General features: G+C 38.2%; 2 protein-coding genes across 2 annotated transcripts in view; both read right to left on the bottom strand.

The window, feature by feature from the left end:
* The window catches only part of LOC103924271, a 391,194-nt gene that overhangs the window by 237,614 nt on the left and 130,702 nt on the right, over positions 1 to 22,878 (bottom strand). The gene's annotated exons all lie outside the window — the stretch shown is intronic.
* The window catches only part of LOC103924270 (protocadherin-15), a 376,716-nt gene that overhangs the window by 223,136 nt on the left and 130,702 nt on the right, over positions 1 to 22,878 (bottom strand). Inside the window, exon 8 of the mRNA XM_009332761.1 lies at positions 216 to 324. Coding sequence (XP_009331036.1) covers positions 216 to 324 — 109 coding nt within the window. The remainder of the gene's footprint in view (positions 1 to 215; positions 325 to 22,878) is intronic.

Raw genomic sequence — 22,878 nt, 5'->3', positions numbered from 1 at the left:
GACAAATCTGAATCTAATCTGAATAAATAATAATAAATAATGCAACCATCTAAAATAAGCTTCTAAATTGCAATTAAGCGTAAGTAGGCAGAACAATGATTTCAAACATCCCACTAACAACAATACGAACTTTTATTAAGTTTTCATTCTCTTTCTCTGGCTGGTCATAATAAAGTGACTGATTGTGAGTTATAGCAAGAGTAGGAGACACCAACCAACTAGGATGGAATAGAGGATGCCCGGTCGATCAGAAGGAGGCTGGATGTTTCGATCCTGATCTATGGCTTGTATGGGTGGAGTGACACTGATGGGATTCACACGTGCCTGAAATGAAAAATCAGACAGATTTGAAACATAAAAATTAGCCAGTAGGCAGATCTTTAGGTTTAACACAAAAACATCCCACTGAAAAGGATATCTGCTGAAATTGGAGGAGAAAACAACATTCATATTTAAGAATAGTTACAGCACGTCCTTTTTGAAATCAAAATTAAGTAGGCAACGTATATATTTCTACAGCAATCTCCTTTCTTTTAGATATGTTTTATACTATAATAGTATCTTCAAGGAAAGGAAGCTCGCACATGTTCAAGCAAATGCTTGACTATGCTACTATAAATAGTCCCTTGAATCAGACATTTCAGACATCATCATATCAGTGAAATACAGCAAATGCTTAAAAAAAGGAAATAAAACCAAATTGAATTTGAGAATCATTAGGAGCTAGAGTGGCTGTGATACACGAATAGATACTGCAAAAGAAATTCAAGCCAAGGTACAGACGTTTCAAGGATAGGTACATTTGAAAAGTTTGGATGGACACTGCAATAATTCACACCATTATTCACAAGTGGAGTGATCTCACATGCCGAACATGGAAACAGCAAGCCAGAAAAAGCATTCGCAGGCTTTCATCTTGTTCAGTATTTGTATGCCCGATTCTTTACCTACCAATTTAATAGCATTCCTCTGCCTACTTAGGTAGGTACTTAGCCTTCACTGTTGCTTTGAATATTTTCTGAAGTTCTCCTATGCCGATATACTCTCCAGTGGTAACACCAGAGCTGCCATTCCCAACTCTAAAAGAAGAGTTATCAGGAACCTTGGCTGCTTAATCAACTAGAAACATAGCTACCCTATGAATGTATGTGCACCAGTCTTTTCCCTCCCCTTGGAACTTTTATTTGCATGGCCAAAAGGTTTAATAACCTCTATGAAAAATCAGGCGCCTTTTTTCCACATACGACTAATCCTGGCAGCCTTTGCTTTGGAAAGCTCTAACGCTCCATGTTCTGCAAGACAGAACTTGAAATTTAGCGTAGGAATAGGAATGAGACAAGTCCACACTTGGCCAAGTTTTGGCACAGCCTTTAGAAATCCTCCTGCTGAGATTCGGAAGAAATCTGCAAGAGCGATACCTGTCAATAAACCTAGAGGGAAAAGAGGTGAGCCAAGAGGAGAACAAAACAGGAACGGATGCAAGGTAGTTTGCAAGAGGGGAGAGTTAATACCCCCTCCTGTAATTTTGGATATGTAGCCACATGGTCATCTGCAGTAACACAAGCTATTCTGCCCACAGTTTGCCCACCCAGAAGTCATTTCCTACAGGTTACTGAGGTCCAACAAGGCTTTTCCAGGCTCATGAGTCAGGGCTTGCAGCCACACGTGGTTACACAGCTCTCGGCTCTGGGTGCAGAGCATCTGCCTACCAACACAGGACTGGTACCTCCTCCCTCTGCCTCTCTGCTCATGGCTTTTTCCCCAGTTCCCAAGAAGCAGGCGAGGTCCTTTGTCACACGCCCATTTCCACTTCTGAGTCTTTAAAAGATTAAATTCTTAAAAGTGTAATGAGGAAGATGAGCTCAAAATAGGCATAAAGAAAGAAGAAGTTATGTTTGAATTTTTAAAATGCTTTAGGACTGCATAAAAGTTACATGCTGAGAGATAAGATTATGTAAAAAAACTGTCAAAGACTTAAAATGCTATTTTAAAATTTACAGATCAATTGAAGCACTCTCAGACAAATCTATATTATAGTTAAAAACATACCCACAACAAAAAAAGCCAGCTAAGGCTGACTGGGTTTTAAAGTCATCATTACAATATTGCAGGCCAAGCTGAAACATCCAAGTCTATGCTAAAGCAACAGCAATGGATCTAGTCTTGTCAATAATGAGCTGTCAGCTGTACCCGACCGCCAAAACTAGACTAAAATAATAATTATTGCATATATAACTCAGATAGCAAGGACATGTGCTTTACTTTCCAATTCAAGGAGAAGCTCGAGAGCAGCATTTAGAAAAACTACATTTGAAATGAAACAGATTCTACCTGAACAATAGATATTGTATCCCATGCTGCCATCATTACACTGACTCCTCAGAACCAAAGCAATCAATTGAACAGAAGCAAGTTGTATAAGAAAACAAAGAAGTATAAGAAAACTAAGAATGAAACATGAAATCCATTAAATTTTCATTCCATATAAGTTGTTTTTCTAAGTACTGTACACACCCTGAAATGGGCTGCTCATAAGCAGAAGATATCATGCAACAAGATCAGTCACAATCTACTGAAATATTTAGGGATCATTTAAAGCTGTTTTGAATTAAATAGGCTGATGTGCCTTGAAGCAAAGTTAAAGATACTTTCGTATTGTTTTAATAATCCATAGATAATGCAAGTATCTTTTTCATTTTAACTTAAATTAAAACTATGAAAACATAACTGCACAAAGAAGCAGACATTAAGTATGTTAATAAATTTGTAAAAGCACGTGTAGGATCATTTCAAAAGGTGTACCATATACATCTTATGAAAAATAATTATTTTAAAAGTTTTTGGTCAAAACACGCTTTGATCAATAGCAGTAATAACTATGATTATTACATAGGGATATTTCTTTTTTTCCTGAGCACTTTAAAATGTAAAAGGCACAAACAGGTGCTCACATCATTCCCCATGTCCCACTGATGTGGTGCTGCTTGGCAGCAAAGCCGTCGGGGCTCATGGGGCCCAGGGCAGCTCCCCGGAGCCCATCTCACTGGGACAGGGCCCCAGTCCTGCCCCCAAAACTGTTCTGCATATCACGGTTAGCAGTTGCTAGAGACTGGCAGACCACAATGATACAATACCCACCGCCATCCTCACCAGGAGGTTCAGAGAAAAGATGAGGCTTTGCTCAGCCCTTTGAGAGAGAGGACATGATCACATACAGATAGGAGGTGGCTCCTGACTTAAGTAGAGGAGGTAGAGCTTCCTTGCAGCTCTGCAGAGTGAGCAAACGTTACAAAATGGGGTCTGTGACAGCCACCATTGTGTATTAGCTCCAACATCCTTGCAAAAGACAAAAAAACCACCCTATCACTGTCATTCTCAGCCTCAAAGGAGAGCTTCATAAAAAGATGGAAGCTCATTAAAAGGAAGGAAAAACAGATTACTGAAAGAGTGAAATGTCTGAGGGGCCCACGACTGCTTAAGGACACTCAGTTGGAGGCAAAGAAAAAGCACATGCGTTTTTTATTGAGACAGGCTTGAGAAAGGGCAAGGCAAGTCAGCACGGCTATGCAGCAGTGCAGGGAAGGTTACTCAGAAGGAATAGATGGCCTTCAAAAACCAGCCACTTCCAAGTGAAGAACATAAAAAGGTTCACAAGCGCTGGCAAAAGCAGGTGATTAAAAAACCAAACAAACAAGGAGATCCTGTCAGTTCTAGGGTAAAATATGCAGCAATTTATTTACTTTTCCCCATTAGGGAAGAGATCTCTCAGTTTTTGGTTTTGGTATTAATAGACTTCCAGGTGCTTCAATATAGCAGAATACACCATCAGGCAGGCCAAAAAAAAAGAATCCAAACCCCAACTTGCAAACATTATCACAACTATTAATAAATTTTAAAAAATAAATCCTTCTTCGAACAGTGTGACAGGAAGCCTGCCAGGGAGTCTGCAGGGCCAAGAGATGATCAAGGCAAAAAAAAAAAATTTTTAAAAAAGCTCAGAGAGAATAAGGCAGTAACACAAAACCTCTTTTTTTTTTTTTTCCCCTCCGTCTTTTGTGTTCACCATGAAAGGACTCTGATGGGTCCCCATGCCAGCACCTTCTCCACGTGGGATGCCTAGCAGGTCCTGCAAATATTCATAGCATTCAGAGACATTATGGACTGAAAAAAACAAATGAAGAGGAACATGAGGCCAAGAGCAGATGGGTTTCTAAAGGGAGGCAAGAGTGAATCTTACGAACTTGCTGTGCTATGTAATTTCCTGCTTAAAAGTGCTTTGGTACTTGAGGAACAGCAGGTGGCAAATGTAATACCAAAATTAAAAGAGTTCCAGGGTGACCCAGGAGAACACAACAATGAAGCCTGAGGCTCATACCAGGAAAAATTAGCAGATGATATAATAACAGTCTGAGCAAACACATAAATAAATACAGTACACCAGGGAAAGTTTGGTTTTCTGCAAAGGGAAATCCAGCCTCTCAAACTTACTGTGGTTCCCTGCAGGAATCCCCGCCACATGGATACCACAGAACCGTTTGATACAGCGCATATAGACTTCCAGCCAACTTTGACAAGCCTCCCTTACAAAACAGTCTTAAGGAAATTTGGCCTCAACAGAAAACGAGTGAAGACTTGTGTATCCAGAAACAGTTAGGTTAAGAGACATGACGGAGAGCAGGAGTAAGCTTTCCGTTCCTGTAGGGTGAGAGGGGCGATCCACAGGGATCTGTGCTAGTACTGGAGCTCCTCAACTCACTCCTACATGACCTCAGAAACGCCAGGGAGAGCACAGTAAGAAGAATTACAGATTATACTAAATTATTCAGAGTAGAGAGGATGAGTGTCACCTGCAAAAGACTGCAGTTTTAACCACTGAAGGCTGCATACTTAATGAAGTGCCTCAAGTGTTTTCACGTTTTCCTTGTACATATTCAGTCCTTTTATGAAAAACCACCAACCAAAACTCTCAGTACTCTTATACAGAGAAATCTTCTCAGCTATGTTTGAGAGCATGATGAGTCAAAATGATCCTCCTTTTCAATGAAATCAAACAAGACTTGACTGCTTCGGGGCTGTGAGGACAGAGCACTGGGAATCTTTCCCTCAGCTCTTTTCAATAGAAAGATCTCTCGTAATTCATTAGGAAATGATCAGTGAATAATAAAATGTTTATTCACAAATGTCATAAAACAATGCCATTCACCTACCCCAGTCACCAAATTATACACACTTCAAAAAACAGCATCATCAAGTTTCTGTCATGGGAAAGATGGGAAACACAACTGGAAATTATCTGAAGTTACTGTTATAAAATCAAAAGGGCTAGAAAAGAAAAAAAACACACCAGCCAATATTCATTCAAATGCTTTGTCTTACTGCATTAGTGTAGCTGGAAAATGCTTATATTAATTTGCTACGCTCTTTTTATATCTTGCTCTTTGACCTGTGTGGTTAGCCAAAATTTGGCTGCAAGTTGTTTCGGTTTAGGAGAGAAACAGATAATGGAGCCAGGTCTGTTTTAAACAATCCTGTTTATTCAGTAGAAAGGCAAAAGCCCCATTTCCCTGGAGAGGAGAGAAACTGTGCTTGCAAGACACAAGTACTCCTTCTTATACCTTTGAACATACTTCAACCACAAACCCTCTTTTTGCTTTTATTCAGGAACTGACTACCACCACATCTGAGCCTGTCTCTGATGTTTCCTTCACCTGCTTTTCTGTTTCAGCATAAGGCAGTGAAACTCTCCTTCAGCTGATATATCTATTGCAAATGACATGTGGCTAGAGTACAGGTGTCTAATTAGGATAACAACATTATAATAAATATGATAATAATAAAACAATAATGACTGGCAGAAATTTCCCTATTTTTTCTTACCAGAAAAATACATTAAAAAAATCTACAGCAAAAGATCTTTAAACAGCAAATCATTGACTAGTCCCAAAACTTGCAAAGGAAGCCATAAACCTCTGCATGCATTCATGCAAGAGTGTTTTAAGCTCCTACTAAGGATAGTGACGAAAAGGAACAACTGATTATTTTAATTTATTAACATGGAGCTTAATAAATTTAGGATTGCAGTTGCATTCAATAATCCAAACTATCTCTAGGCATCTACATAAAAACATGTATTTTTTTCACCATCACATGGTGACTGAAATACAGTATGGAACAATTAAAAGGAAATTTACAACTGAGATGCAGAATATGCATTTTGTGCTTTCAAGCATAATAAAAAGTGACTGTTTAAGTTACATATTTTCCAAAGATTTTGCATATGCATTATTTATTTAAAACATTTTAAGATGTCCATGACTGCCAGACTTTCAATAGAGAGATATGTAAAATGTCATAAGCGTGAAATGTAGTAACTCAATTATTTGATTAAAAACTGAAACTGAGGGCTTTTGTCTTCTTATATGGACACTTTTGATGGACTGTTCAAATGACTGCCACCTGCCTCCCCCTCCTTCCTTAGTTATAACTCTGCTCACCATCCTCCTCCCCTGGGATTTTTCTCATCTACTTTTTGGGGGTAAAACATTACTTCTCAGCACTGCACAAAGTCTTTGGAAGATATCAGCGTGGACCTTGCAGAATACAGCGACTTCATGCATTATTGAACAGTAGCTTTTAAGTGACTTAAAACCTCTCAGGTCAATAACTCAGTTCTCCCTGAATCTAACACTGTTCTCTCGATATTAACATGTATTTATTTAGTAACAAACAGACAAGAGTCATGAAAGACCAAAACCTAACTGCAAGACTGAACAACAATTTAGGATTTCAAATTAGCTACCCATGCTGTATCACATACAGCACTATGCTGAATTCAAGTTGCCATAGGCTCGTTCATGGCACTCATTCTATCAAGTACTAAGCATTAAATGAGAAAAGAAAAAAGCACTGATTGGTATTTACTATGAGTTACAAGTTTAGAGATATTTTTTTTTTCTTAAAGACAGGGGACAATAATAATTGTTGCACAGATGATATTGAGGATAGCTCTGCTTTAAAAAAAAAAAGATTTCCTGTCTTTTCAATGGTCTACATGAGATGCAAAGCTACGTTTGCCAACCGTATCAATTTATGGAGAACTTCTTCCTCTAGGGAAGTTAAGAAGGAAAAGAGAAGAAATGACACATTTTTAGAGTTAGAACAACATGATTTTCTGCACAGACCTTTTTTTGCTTATTACCACAAAAATGATTGCGTTCTGAGAAACTGAAACACAGTTAACCTTACTGAACTAGGACACTGCCTGTTTTTGAGCAGTTAATTTATTAATAAGAGCTGTCTTTCGCATGATTGAAGACAACAGACCATAAACCAGCCATAGGTTCACAAACTGGGGTGATGCTGCTTTAATGATTAACAACTACTTCAGCTCCCACCTGCCTGTCCCTGAGATGCTTCTGGGAGTCAGTGGTCAGGGCCACTAAACTGGCAGAAGTAAATATTACCAACTGCTGTAAAAGATAAAAAAAACATACAAAAAGGAAGAGTTCCCAAACTTTTGTTTAGATTCACCAAGGCAAGCTTCCCACCCATAGCACTCCTATGTCTATTAGCTTGCATGAAATCCATTAACAGAAGGAACAAAAACTACATCTTTAGAATTTATTATTGTACTCAAACACGGCGACACATTTTCTCCCCACTAATTCAGATGGAAGACTAAGTTATTAAGACATAGACAAAGACTGCTAAAAAAAAAAAAATTGGAAACAAAATAGGAGGAACATCATGAAAATACCTATTACTCCAGGTTGACCAAAATAAGATACATCACAGTGCCTTCAACAACAATCCACCAAAAAGGAATGTTCACTTGCATTAATATTTCAATCTGCAGTTTGTGGTGGCATTTTTTAGGCAGACACACAGTTAACTGACCTTTACCCAATATATGCATTACTAACATGGCTGTGAAAACCTGTCCTAAACCACAGTCTTACCAAACAAATTGATATTCTTTTACAATAATTTCCTAAGTCATAGTAAACCCTGTGTTACCTATTCAATTGTCCTAGGAGCTCTAAGGCACTCGTATACACATATACTATCTGTTCCCTAGAGGTATGCAGGACATTTATAAGATGATTAATGCTGAACAGTTAAGCATTTTCTGTAAGGAGTTGAATAAATTGTCTAATATTGAAAAATCTGAAACTTCTCCCAGGCATTTTTCTCTGAGAACATAAGAACATATATTCAATTGTGAAAAGAGCATACCTAATTCCTAAATACTAGCTTATTCTAATTTATTCAGATTCGGCAATTATAATATTCATTAATTGGGGCAGAGATTAAGAAAGGTACTTTTTCATATGGTAGCAATTAAGTATTTTGATCTGCGTCAGCTCAACTGACAGCATTGCAACAGAGATTGCTTCCAACACTAGAAGACTGATGACATTATGTCATTCAATTGGCAACAGATTATAAAAAGTCACCTTTTTCCATACATTTCCAAGTACTTCTCCCTTTTTCTTGTTCTCAGTCTTCACATTTACTAAGTGTCACAGTGGCGACCCTCTGCCACCGCCCTACCCCACACCCCCATCCTCACTGGCATCCCCCATCAATAACTGCAAGCAAACCCAATTGCCTTGCCCTCCCATTTTCCCAGCTGCCAGCAAGCACTGCTTCCCTGCTGCTGCTTCCAGACTATCAATCACTCCACGAGGCCTTGTGCTGCCTTTGTGTCAAGTGGCATGCACTGACACCCCCAGGGAACACCAGTATTTTTACTGACTGCTAGCACCAAGTGCAGTTTAACTATAAAAATCGAGGCCAGGGACTTGTAGGCTCGAGAATCCCCTCTTTCCCCAAGCTGTGGGCCTGAATCCGTACAATCATCCAAATTTCTAGCCAAGGACACAAGGAACTGAATTCTGCACTGATTAAGTAGCTCAATGATTTTCAAGAAAATAGGACCAGAGTTCCGTGCCCCTCTGTTGTCAGGTTAAAATATATAAAGAGAGTTTGGCAAACTGGATTAAATCACTGAAACCCACAGGTTATTTCTTGTGTTTGACAATTTATAGTCTCTACTGCTTTGAACAAAACTAAGGAAGATGCACATAATGCTTTGCAACATCCAAATTGTATGAATATACAGATGCAGCTTTCTTTTCTTTTCCCACATGTTTTTGTGTGCATCATGTTATTTTCTAGGAAGTGCTGAGAATTGTAGAGTATTTCAGAATAACTTTTACTGACAACACGAAATATTCCAAAAGAAAACAATGCATTTAACCATCAGTTTTTCTTGGGTTTCTCTCACAGTCGAAAGCAATTTAGATAAATGTATTTTATCAGAACAGGGTCGTCAATATTAGCACAATTAGTTAACACAAAACATTTCATGTCAGCATTTTAAACCCTGAGAAGTATTATTTTTTCAGCTTTCCCAGTTAGGAAGCTGTAACTGTGCCCAATGGATTTCAAGTAAAGCCTGGAGGCATTCAACACACATCACACTCACAGCTTAGTTGATGAATTTACCGATCAAGACAGCAGAACTCTCATCTCTATGCAAACAAGGGTGAGAAGCTTTCTGCCGGACAGAAAATATTAGGAAAACAACATACATTACCCCTTTAAAGGGAGCCCTACAATATTAAACCAAGAAAGTTTTTGATGAATTGATGAATCATTATGGTTACACTGGTTTTGCTTGTGCTTTCTCGAGAAACATGTGAGATTAGAATACAAGCTGTAAATTGGAGATTAGCTAAGTTATATCCATGCTGCACAGAAATGCATATACTATTGCCAACACACAGTACTAAAACAGCAGGAAGAACTGCAAAACCATTCCAACATCATTTCTTGCTGCTGCTTCAGAAGCGTTGCTAGTACAAGGGCTGTGACAAAACACTAATGAACACAAATCCATCATAAAGTACTTGCATGTCAGTAAAACGCAGAAAATATTTCAATGGAGTTATCCAATCACAAGTGAAGTAAATCCAAAAAGCAAGAAACAACCTAGAAAAGTATATTCAGCTGAAGATACTACCAAAAACTTGTCATTAGTCAGACTGAGCATGTCATGTCAAATCTCCTATTTATAGGATCTCACCATCCTCCCTCTCTTCTTGCCTTCCCATCGATAACTACAAGTGCCTACAGATACTCCCTTTGATCAGTGAGCAAACACAGGGAGAGGCAGTGTCTCGCATCAGGAGTTTGCAGAATTTCCTATGCTACTTTTTGAGGGCTAATGCAATACAAAGATGTACAGGAATACAGGGTGAATAGGATTTTCTGATCCTCCTCTTTCACACAATACAGAACACCAAACTTCTGGGCTAAGATCTCAACTGAAAGCCAATATGAAGAGAGAGGAAGAAAACCCCAAGCACAGATTTAAAACACACTGTGAAGCTGAAAGAGAATGGAGAGTAAATCCTCTGCAGAAAATTGTTCTGGTCAAATTGTCTCAGGAGCTAAACAGGTTTATATAGCAACAATTCTGTGCCTCGGAAACTGCTCCCCAAAAACTGGCAAACCTACATGAGCAAACCAACCCTGTCAAAATCTACATCGCTCAACCCTAGAGATTTGCAGCCAATTCACCTAATCGATACTTCTTACTTGTTTGCAACACTGCAGATACATCTGAAGGTTCACGCTCTGTTAAAATAATACCTCTTACCACCAGATGATGTTGCAGAGTCCAACCAGATTGTGTGAAATGTCCACACTCAATATGAAAATGAAATATGAGCAGCATTGAGCAGCATTCCTGGAGATTTGCTTTACTATGTAGCACTTGGGTGAAAGGGCATTTTTATCAATACCACTAGTAAAACAGGAACTGTGTTGTAACAGTCCATCCAGGGGAATCTAACTATTAACAGTGGATAGTAAAATTGGTATTACAAAATAATTGTTAAAAATTGTTCAGTTCAAACATGTATAAGCAGAAAATAATTATAATGGGAGTTGATCTGCAAGTTTAAAATAAATCTACCTTTTCCATTTATTTATTTTTAAGACGTTTACTTTCATTTCTAAAAGCCACTGATAAAAAGCAACAGCAGATAATTTATGCAGTTGACATGTCGGTACTAACCTCTCATGTCTTCTGTGGGGGTACAAAAAGTGTTTTACTAACTGATGGGAAAAACTAAGACACAAGATGGATTATTAAAAAGGGACCTGCCTTCTAAATTCAGCACCGTAATTGTCAAATAGCTTTTAGCACCTTATTTGGTTGTTCAATATAATCCATGGTTGCTGTGTTCTTAGTTTTCTGTTGTGTCCGATGTTTCTGCAGTTTACTAAAATGAAAACTGTAAAATTCAAATATCCTGACAGATCATGTTGTTAACAGAGCAAGCTGTCAAAAAACACAATTCCTTATATTTATTTGTAAAAACAAGCCACCTTTGAGGGGGAAAAAAAATTTTGAAAGAGCAGCAAGATAGCATAATAAATCAGAGCAAAGAGGAAAAGAGAGACTATTTTTATCAATGATGTCTTCCAGAACAGCAGGTCCAAAAAAGAATTTAATTTCATCAGGATCTGATTACGGCGTTTACTAAATTGCTTTTTCTGTATCTGACATACTTTATAGGAAATGTCTCCAACAGTGAATCTGTGCTGGAGACTAAACAAAAAGCATTATGCAATGGGCCTCCTACCTTGGCACGCAGGTATAATCTCCTGTGCAATTCAGGCAAAAGCAAGAATTCAGTCTGGAGGTTCTACTTGTTCCAATGTGATGACTGTGATTAAAGAACAATAAACATTTCCTGTTTGACATTTCACTTTTCGTCCATACAAACTATGAAGTCTATTTCCTTGATTATCTTTCAAATTCTTGATGGTAGGTTTATTATTATGATTTCTGTTCAGGATTCAGAATGAGGCAAGAGAACGGCTGCAGAAAAGCAAGCTGTAAAACCTAAGACAAACGCAGCTACTTCTGCTTGATGCAGATTCACAAAAAATAGAAAATATTTAAAGATTAGTGTAACGCTACCATAATGACTTAAAGATTTTTTTATTTATTTCTAAGAATAATTTCATTACAATGCAAAAGTCTGTGAAATATTAACACCATTTTGTTTTCTTTTAAATGCATATTACTCTCAGAGGTGAAAAAGGAATACAGTTGTCGGCTGTTTCAACAGTTGCTAATTTTAGCTGAGTTTGCAAACACTTAATCTTACTTGATACTGTTAAGGAGAAGAGGCTGATGGCTCCTCTACGCCTTTAGAAAAATTAGCCACAATATAACGTACTTAAAAGGCACAAGAAGTTATGATCAAAGGTATGATCAAAAGCAGGGCATAGCCTGAATACATACAGACTGGCTTAGCAAGTACCTTCAGCCTGAAAAAAATGATGAAGAAATACGCAAAAGGTCTATAAAACTGTGTGTTACAGAAAGTGTGCATAGGATCAACTGCTCACTGCCTCTTGCATACCAGCAGCTTGGGAACGTCTAAACAAATTATCTGGTGGCAGGCTCAAAATACACAGAACAACAAGGATCTTCACCCAAATACAGTCATGCTATGGTGCTCCTTGCTACAGGCACTGTAGGTGCTAAAAGTTATCTCAAAAATCACAGGTTCACAGAACAAAAAAAGTATCTCTACTATCAGTTTTTAAGACAGCGCTTCTAATTGCGAATGGGAGAACCCTTTGGGGAAGTATAACCAGTATCACTGGTATGGGACCTTTCTTATATTAATTTGTATGAAACTGGACAAAAAAACCCATAACAAAACACTAATTCATTTAAAATTCAAAAAAAGGTAAACATAGAAATGAATAGGTCAGTATTTCACCCAGATCCTTTGTCTCTTGACTGATTCATTTTACACATAGATCAAGATAATATTGTTGGTTTGTTTTTTTATTTACACATTTAGTGTCTTCCTTCAGAGAACTTTGCTTTGGTAGAGCCATTTTCTCACCTGGAGGAACAAGCAAGGTCAAAAGTCTCAAAGGAGAGGAAATTTCTGAAGCATTGAATCTGCAGCTAAGCAGTGTTCCCATCGGTCAGGCTGGGATATAGGAGTTTAACATTTGGGGTTAGCAAAACACCACTATGGACCACCACTCAGCTTTGTGAAGAAACATTTACATTTTCTGTACTGATTTTTTTTTTTTTTTTTTGTACTTGCAACTAAATGGGCGCTTTTCAAGTTCAGGCATGGGAATGTCAGCTGTAACTACCTAACACCTGACTTTATTCAAACTGTATCCACCACTGTCCTTTTCTCATTAAAGTTTGTCACCCTGTCAAGAGATAATTTTAGGTAGAGGTTTTGTGCCCAGAGCAAGCTACTAATTCTATATCACTATTATTATATCCACTTTATTACGCTGATTTAATGGTAACATTAACAGTGGCGTTAATGCCACTTAGATGGAAGGTTAAAGGAAAAATTAGTTTTCCTGGGTGTATTTTGGATGCTTTAATTTTCAATAAATTTATGCAGTTATGCAGTTATATCATATGTGTACATGTACACACACAATCTGCAAGGCTCACTTCATCTGTAAGTTCATCCTCACGTCTTTTTATGGTATAGTGAAATGTTACTCTTACCTTTAAATGCTTCTTTTCTCAAATCCCAATACTCTTCCAGAAGAAAAAGCAGTAATTGTTTACAAAGCAAACTCCTACCTATGTAGCCATACAAGCTGCTTTAAACTTGAGCACTGCTGTACAGCCAGAGGTATTGATGCAGAGCCAAATGCAGACTAACCACATTTACCTGTTTCTGAAGAGGGTGTTCCAGCTCACCATTAATTTCCTCATGCTCTAGAGGAAAGACTGCTAGGATTTAAGCAAGGTTTTCTACAGAGCATTATCAATAGCACAGAGCAGAGGCAAACATAATCATACTGGTAAAGGTGATGATAGGCTGCCGCCTCCCTACCCTACGCTGCATCGTGCAGCCCACGGCTGGAGGCAGGGAAATGCTCTTTGGCATGGCTCAACATTCTCTCTGGCTTCTTCATGTTTTAGACAGGGGGTCAGGGCACTGGGGAGAAACTGAGCTGCTGGGCTGCGATAGCAAGCTGCTCCTTTGGCTGCTCCCTCCTCTGTGTGGTCCCAATGTGGACGGCACAGCTGGGAAGGGCAAACACTGCCTCGGGAACACGACAACAAAAGGTGGAACAAGGGCATATCTGTACTGCAGACTGCAGAGACAAGGAGACTCCCAAGCTAGCCTTGAAAGACCAGGGACAACCAGAAAAACAGGTAGAGCAGCCCAAGGTGAGCTCTGAGCTGCCATGCCTCCATTGCTATCAAGAGCCATATCATGAATGCCAAGCCTAGCAAGGAAGTCTGCACCAAATCACGTGCCCACAGGTGTGTAACATCACACAATTGCTGATGCGACGGTGATAGCAAATCCTGCTGCCCTGTCTCAGAGCAGGGCCACAAGACTTCGTGGTGCTCAAAAGGGAAGCAGCCTCCCGCAGCCTCCAAATGTTAACACTTCCACCCCAGAGAGGAAGCTCCTCTGCTACTTCATCTTCCACTACCTGCAAGTGTACTTGCAGATATCTGCAAAACCTTAATTGATGAATCACTATTTGATTAATTAAGAACGAATATAATCTGCACCCTCTGCATTGTGAAAACAAACTGAAAAGAGGAATCTTTCTTCCTGACCCTTAATGAACAGCTAGTTTATAGTTTAAGAGGATAGCCTAGCTATTGAAATGATAATTATCTCTACAAGGATCAGTGTTATGACATAGATGAGAATTTTTCTGAAGTTCACTGATAAAGCATCACTACAAAAGTATTTTGTCTAAATGTCAACATTCAAAACCTTTAAGTGTTTCTAAATGACATTTAAGGATCAAATAAATTAACACATAGGCTTCCTCTTTGCCAATAGCTCCACTTCACGCCATAACAAAGATGGGTTTATGAAACAGAAAACAGAAGTGCATATTGTGAAAGCGGCTTTTGTGTCACGGCAAATATCCAAGACAGCAATTAAATCATACAACTAGTTGATTGTATATTCAAGATACAGGCCAGAGCTCAGAACAAGACAGGGGTGGTACTTCCTCAGTTCCTCTCCTGAAGCTCTAGTTTTTGAGGAGAGAAAGGCTCCATCACTTCATATCTGAAATCCCTTAATGGCATCACAGAAAGCAAGACAGTTTCAAATCCCAGGTTGTGAGATATCCCACAAAAGTGAGGAATCACACTTTTCTACTGTCCTCATGTGATTATTTGTGTAAGGTGTGTGATCTCACACATTATGCTGTTGTCTTTGTTATGAGGCAGGTGGGGGTTTTTTCTTCTTCTTTCTAACAAACTTTAAATTGAAAACTGGAGGATGAACAAAGAATACAATAGGATGAAACAGCAAGATCAACTAAGACTAGGGAGTTCGGCAGTTTTTGTACTTCATGAATTGAACAGATTTTTGGCATTGGTTTTGCCACACAACAAGAAGGTGGTTTACAATAGCGAACCTGTACTACTGCACACACCAAACACACCCAGGAACCCTGGCAATCTCTCTCAAACACTCATGTACTTGGCTTATGTGGCTGATGTGCCAGGCCAAAGATTGATTCAAAACAGATCATCTTCATTTCCAAAAGGAAATTACTTCTAATTACAGCTCCACAGTTACTTCTTCCAAGCAAAATCAGGACCCTTTTTCTTCTTAGCTTCTGACAAAGCTATAAGAATTGAATATTTTCCCATTAGTGTTCCCAGTAAGTTACTAACCATGATGATAAATACCAGGCAATTAATAGAGCATTTCTATATTTGGGAAAAAGAAGAAAATTTTGTATATGATAAAATCGGTCATTTTTACCAGTTTATTCCCCCCTTACTCTTGGTAATTAAAGGAACCATATTTGAGATAAACTCTCTAAAATTTCACTTTACAGTTTGATAAACACCTAGAAAATGTGCCTGTTTTCACCATCAGCCAAATATCCAGGCCAGACTGGGTCTCTGGTGAACTACCAGAGTTCCTGCTCCTCCTGCACCAGCAAGGGATCCACATAGCCACTGTGTATCAGGGGTCACTCGATAACCCAGTCCTAGCAATAAACTAAATGTGTTACTCTCACCCCAAACACAACTTCAAAGATGATCTGCAATAATATTTTTCTTCTCCTATTTCGTTTTTGACTATATATTGTCCAAAACTTCTCAGTTTTCAGTCAAGCTTGATCCTTTTTCCCTTAAAACCTCCACTTGTGCATTTTAATAAAGATTAGTTTTAGTGAAAGCCTAAAGCATGTAAATCATGCTCAACCAATTCTCTTTTCACATTATAAAAAAAGTCCATGTGTCTTCCTCTTCTATCTTTCTATGAAAATCACTGTTCTCCGGTATGTACCAAACATAGGAGGCAAGATCTCCACCATAGTAATCCCACATGTAAAGCAGGTTTCTTGTACTCAGAGCAAACTGTGACATATCATTTTATGCCTATCCATAGGTATCAACTCTACTTCTGAAACGCAGCTCGGTTTAAATCACCAGCAGGAAAGTATCTTTCAGATTCTATTCTCTTATTCTGCAGCCTTGCTGTTATTTTCTCAACCAGAAACAGTGTTTTCAATAACTGAAACATCTGGGTTTTTTTCAACATTCGTTCAATGTTAGAAGTTAAAAGCATGGTTTTGTTTGTTCTTGAAGTGAAAAGCAGCCAAGTTAACTTCTCTATCTGAAATACATCTATATTTAAAATCATAAATTAATCTTAGATACTGAACAGTGACTGTCCTGCCTGATCAATATATCAAGCAAGTGAAGTGCCTGCCTGCCTGCCTAAGAGAGATTATACAAAACAATTCTCAGGTTCATGTATTCACATATTAAAGTTACTGACTATTCTTTTTAATTAGGCATGCCGTCTTGGTATACTCCCAAATACATAAAAATTAATTACCTGTAACATCACAATCTTTGCAATTTTAACCTTTTCATGCTTCACTACTTTTCAGTGACATTTCCTTTAAAACAAAGGCAGTCAAGAGACTGCATATGGGAGACAGACAATCAATCACAAAGAAGGAAAAGATAGGGAAAAATGATAGCAGAAGACTTAAAACATCTTTTACGACTCCTTCTCATGTACTAGCAGATAATCAATAGCCTATCAAAGCCATCCATTTTGACTTTGCTGAAAGAGTCATTTCCATAAAGTTAATTCAAAATCACCGATATCAAGTTATAAAAAAACACTATGTTAGTAAACCTACTGTGAATGCTACTGCTTATTTAACAATGTCCATTATCTTGAACTTAATATCAATCTGGTGACCTCTGAAAACCGAAAAAAACGCAAAAGTTTATCTATAAACTTTAAAGGGGAACTCCACCCAAGAGAGGATTTTATCATTGCTTTTGAATTGCTTTCTGACTTCCAAAGCAATTCAAGATTGCCTATCAGTTCATCGTGGATCTATGCTTAAATTTAATTAGAAAAATTGCTATCTGTTGCTCGACTATACTGCAAATAACTTGGCCACAACAACTTGCCTTTTTCAATAAAAAATACACTGACAACTGCATACGTGTCATGGAAGTCAATCTTCATTTTCCCTTTCCTAATCTCAGTTTCAGGTTTTACCTAAATTGCTAATGAAAAATTAATACCTGAAAAATGGGTCAATTTGCTCATCTTTCAGCCAGTGGCAAAGGGACTATTCAACGCCTCAAGACATGAGAGAGATTCTTTTCTAATTTACTGAACAAGCAACAACCCAAGAACGTATAGATACAGCCCCAAATTTTAAAGCATTTCTCTGGTTAGTTCTTGTAGTATGTCTGAAGTAACACCATTGCCCTGTCTACCGAGTAATTTTTGGCTAGTAAATACACAGGAACACGTTCATCTTACAGCTCAACAGTTGACAGCACATGCTATCTTTCACCAAAGATTTTAGTCTAATTAACACCAATTGCCAGGCTTTTCTAAATAAATATTCTAAGATATAATATACAGATAAGAAAGTACATAAACCTTTTGGTAGCAAATAATGATTTGCCAGCGCTATTTTGTCTAACATTTACTCAGAAACAGGAGTATTTGTGAAGAAAAGGCAGAATGATTATGGCATTAAATATGAGAATGAGTTCATACAGAAAGCTGGACAACATGCGCATATGGTAAAACCAAAAAGTTAACAGCCTAGTCTATAATGTACGAGAGGCCTGATTTTCTATGCTCTGGAGCTACGCGTATTAATCTCATTGATTAGAGAGTGGTTGCAGAAATGTTAAACAAAATATAAGCTTTTACCTTTAATCATTTGTTGTATAGACTGTATAGAAACTTTGAAATAACAGCTGTTAGAGGTTGATCTTCTCACCTAAACATTTATTTAAAACCAAAGCATGCTTATACCTATTTCTCTTTCCTACCAAGCCCTGAAACCATGAGATACAAAGAACCAATGGGTTCATTTTTGGTAAATGTAAGAGAGATCCTCAGGCAGCATGAACGTAGTTGAAGTCAAAGATGAACACAGCACAGTTAATAAGGAATTTGCTGCGTTCCCAGATACTGATTACTGAGAAACGCACATCTGAATTCAAAGCTAAGATCAGTTCCTAACACAGGAAGAGATAAAGAAACAGATGAAGGGGAAAAAACAACAAAATCTTTTACACGAGAGACAGAGCGTACCTACTGGGCTAGGCAGCAAGATGAGTCTCTATGAACAGCCCATCTACTTTCCTAGAGCGCCCCAGCATACCTCCAATTTCAGCCAAGTCTCAATGCCAGGTAACACCGCAGAGCTGGATGCTGCCTATTCAAAATGCAAAGTCACTTCTTTCCTTACCAAAAATATTTGTATAAGGAGAAACATGCAGTTCTCCTGATGATGAGCTCTCTGGAAGCCACAAACCCAAGCCACCCTTTAAACATTCAATTATGTCAGCAGACTTAATTGTGCTCAATCATGGTCTAATTCCAGGATGAAGTGTAAATACCATCCCCTAAAAGAGCGTTTAGCATTAGTCCCAAAAATTGGATAGCATCTTTTTTGCTGAGAGAGGAGTAATTAGAAACAAATTAAATCTCAAATCATTTCCTGATGCTTGATGCAACTAAATCACCAGCACAGCTCATAAGACTATACAGGCAGAGTAGGCCAAAGGCTGGCAAACCTCTTTTACCATGTTTCAATGAAAGATTCCAAATCTTAGTAAAAATAAGGCAAAGAAAAGAAAGGCATATTGAGATACAACCGCTTCAGAAACTAACAACTTCCTAAATTAGCCATGAACATTTGCAGTTTTAAATGTACCATATCTAACCAAGAAAATAAATTATTTGGCAAGAAAAACTGGCAATCTAACCTGATTTTTTAGCTTTATGCAGTTTGACTGTCAGTAGGGGTAAATTCACCCCCATGCACATTTGACTTTAAGCAGTCATGCTTGCAAGAAAGAAACCACTTGCATCAGGGGTAAGCGTTCCTGCTTTTCTATGAGATTTTACACTTCACACAGGTAAAAGAGGCAGCTTCCTTACACGTTGAAAGGTTTTATTAAAGTTGATTTAACCACACGTATTCACTTCAACTCAGACTAAATTTTTAATTTGCCAAATTATGAAGACTGTGTGTTTCAATGCCACAAAAATCTTGCTTAGCATCTGTATGGAAGCTCAGGCTGAACTAGCAAGCTTCTCTCAAACCTCGGGGAAGGGTATTGGGTTTTAGTGTGCATGGTAGATACCTGGATAAAACATCTTCTGTGGGTAGGGATTTCCCACAACAAAAAATAGAAATAAATAGAAAAACACCACACTAAAAAACCCCAGAACATTTTGATGAACTTTATTCTTTGACTAACACCTGCCGCTGTAACTAAGATGGAGAGATGTTTTTTCTAGAAGTTTCAGACGTTATTTGTTTTGCAGCAACTTTTATATTAACATGTCTCTATGAGAAAATTTCCAGGAGGTTTTCTGTTTGGAAGGAATTGGGATTTGTACAGTCAGATAGCAAGGAACTTCAATGAAATTACTTCAGAAAGAATTGTTAAGTGGTTGTCATTCGCAAGCCCAGAGGTACTGAAAAAACAGCACAACCTCTGCCATGTTAATTAGCTATCGATAATAAGCATAGAACCAATTTGTACAGAGCTGATTAAACCTGGTTACTTAACGGAAGTGTCCTGTGTTCCCAAAACAAGCCCCACACACTGATCAAATGACTTCAAACTCCTTTTTTCTTCTCCACTGCAATAAAACTAGCCTTTCCTGTACTGCTGTAACCTCAGTTCCCTCCTACTGAGGCATTTCCATTTCTCACAACCAGCGAATAACCCCATTTCCTCCACATCCCACAAGTCTCCCTACTGCAATAAGTGATGGTGCCCAGAACGTACCATAAAGGGTACCATAAAGGTTCCCAATTCCCCAAACAATAAATGCAAATAACTGCCAAACAGCGATACACCAGGGAAGGTGGTATGAAAGTTCTTTTACTGCAACTGCTACAGTACGTCACCTTATGATGCTGAGCTAGAACGCTGCAAGGGAACGGGAAATTGCTTGGAGGAAAACTGTTGTGATTGCCCCTAGGGTTTCAGCACGAAATGAAAAGATAAAATGCACGTTTTAAAAAGCACCTGTAATTTTTGACATAATTATCGGCCTGATGCAAAACACATTTTCCACTGCTAACTGGGAACTCTTCAAGTGACTCTGGATTCCAAGTAAGACATACTTTCTGCAAAGATGTATTGAGAATTTGATGAATTTACTGTATAGCCACAATTCTTAATAGTGTGATGGTTTATTATGCTTTGCATATATGAAAGTCAATGAATTTTTTTATCCCTTGCAGGAAGTATTTGAAACCTTTCTCCTTGGGAAAAAAAAAAAAAAAAAAGCTTGTTGAAGTGATCAGAAAAGACTGTTCAATTTTAAACACAGAATATATAATGACCTAACTTTGCAATAAAAAAAAAATACCGTAACTTCTGATTTCTGTGACAGTAGAGCAAAACTGTTCATTTCAGCTTACCATCAAAAGTCTGCAGTTTCCACAGTTTCAAAACTATGTCTTACAGGATGCTCGCAGTGCTCTTCAGAGAGGACTCGCTCCCTGACTGATCAAGCAAGGCTTTTACCCAGCAGGATAACAATACCACCTCCTAAAAGTTCAGTTTTCTTCCCCTGAATCCAAACTAATCTAACTCAAGAGGTCCTTCCTGCTAATAAAAGCTTGAGGGCTTCTAAGGGCACTTCCTGCTCTTCAATGTCTTTTTTTACCCCCCTCAACCACACTGTTCTTTGGAGACTTTTTTCTTCTTCTTTTTGTTATTTTAGCCTTTCATCTAGCAGTCCTCTGCTCAGACCCATCTCCTCGAGTCTCTCCTCAACAGGGCAGCTGAGCCCACAGACTTTGTAAGATCCCTGCTGACACAACTCCTAAGGATACTGAGAATAATTAGTACAAAAATAAATACTTTCCATGTAGAAAGATACATCAGTGGTGCATTAATAAGCAATGTCTCATAATGCAGCTAGGTGTTTAAAGCATTGAATCTTGACTTAGTACAAAGAAAGCCTCATAGGTGTCATGGAGTATACTAGTGTTCATGTCGACTGATAATTACCCTGCAGAACCTGATAATGAACCAGTTTGTTGCAAAACTAGTCCAGTAACTGATTAAATAAACCTAATATATATTTTAGTGCTAATTCTCTTTCCTTCTTTGCATGATGATGGAAAAAATTTAGTATAGAAATGGACAAAACCTTCACAAAGTAAGCATGACAGGAATAGACTGAAGGAGAAATGAGGAGAAATTATTTTTCCAATGTTATGAGATGTTCATGAGGTTATATTTCTTAACTCCATTTGATGACTTGCACATACTGTTAATAAATGCTAACTTACTGAAGTCTTCCTGAGACAATGAAAAAAAAAATTGCTTCGCAGATTTGATCAGACACAGAAACACTAAGGCAAATATAAAGCTATGTAACAAAAAAAAAAAAACCCAAACCAACCAAAACCTAACAAACAACACAGGTTTTCTCAGAAACAGAAATTTAGCTAACAACAAGAAATTCATTCCTAGAGAGAAAGTAGGACAGCGATAGTTAGGGGAAAAAGACACAGAAGTATATGAACCAATTAGCATACACAGGAGGTTCATACATGCATCCTTTCATGTGGCACAGAGGCCTCTTCTCTTTTTGTTATAAGGCAATATATTTGGCTTGTGGAACTTGAATTTTGAAAGGTTTATGCTAGCTCACTGTAAGACATCACTGGAGCTGTACTTTGCATTCCCCTAAAAGAAATGAAGTCAAAGAAATTTGCACATGTATTATGAGACAGAACTTCAAACAATGACTTTGAATGCTGTCTTATTGTGGGCTTTGGTGTCTTTTCTGCAAGATAATAATTTTTGCAATGATTAGAGGACTCAAAACTCAGTAGATTTATTTCTTTTCCCTCATAGTCTGGGAACTTGTAAAACAGCTTACTCCATCACTGTCATGGGCACTGAATCAGACTCAACAGGTAGCACTTCACAAGCAAATTACTGCCCAGGAAAACAATACATAATCCAAGGTGTGGATTACAGGCTGTTAACTTAGCTCTGTGTCCAGGCTTCAGCGGCAGTGAGGCACTTTAGCCCTCACTTACCACTAACCTACCACAGAATTAAGCATTCAGAAGAGCTAACGTGCTATAAAAACGTCCAAAGTTTCTTTACTCCAAACTATGAATGTCTGCCTCCTCTACCAAGTTGCAAGAGCACCTCACAAGCATTAGATATCAGAGACGGTGACGTTTATATGACCTTAGCTGTGATCATAGACCTAATGAGGCCATCATAGCAATTAATTAACCTGTCGGCTGTAGCGGAGG

Source organism: Pygoscelis adeliae, unplaced genomic scaffold (genome assembly GCF_000699105.1).
Source record: "Pygoscelis adeliae isolate BGI_AS28 unplaced genomic scaffold, ASM69910v1 Scaffold139, whole genome shotgun sequence".
Lineage (NCBI taxonomy): Eukaryota > Metazoa > Chordata > Aves > Sphenisciformes > Spheniscidae > Pygoscelis > Pygoscelis adeliae.
The sequence above is the reverse complement of the archived record's forward strand: the minus strand, read 5'-3'. Positions and strand labels throughout refer to the sequence as shown.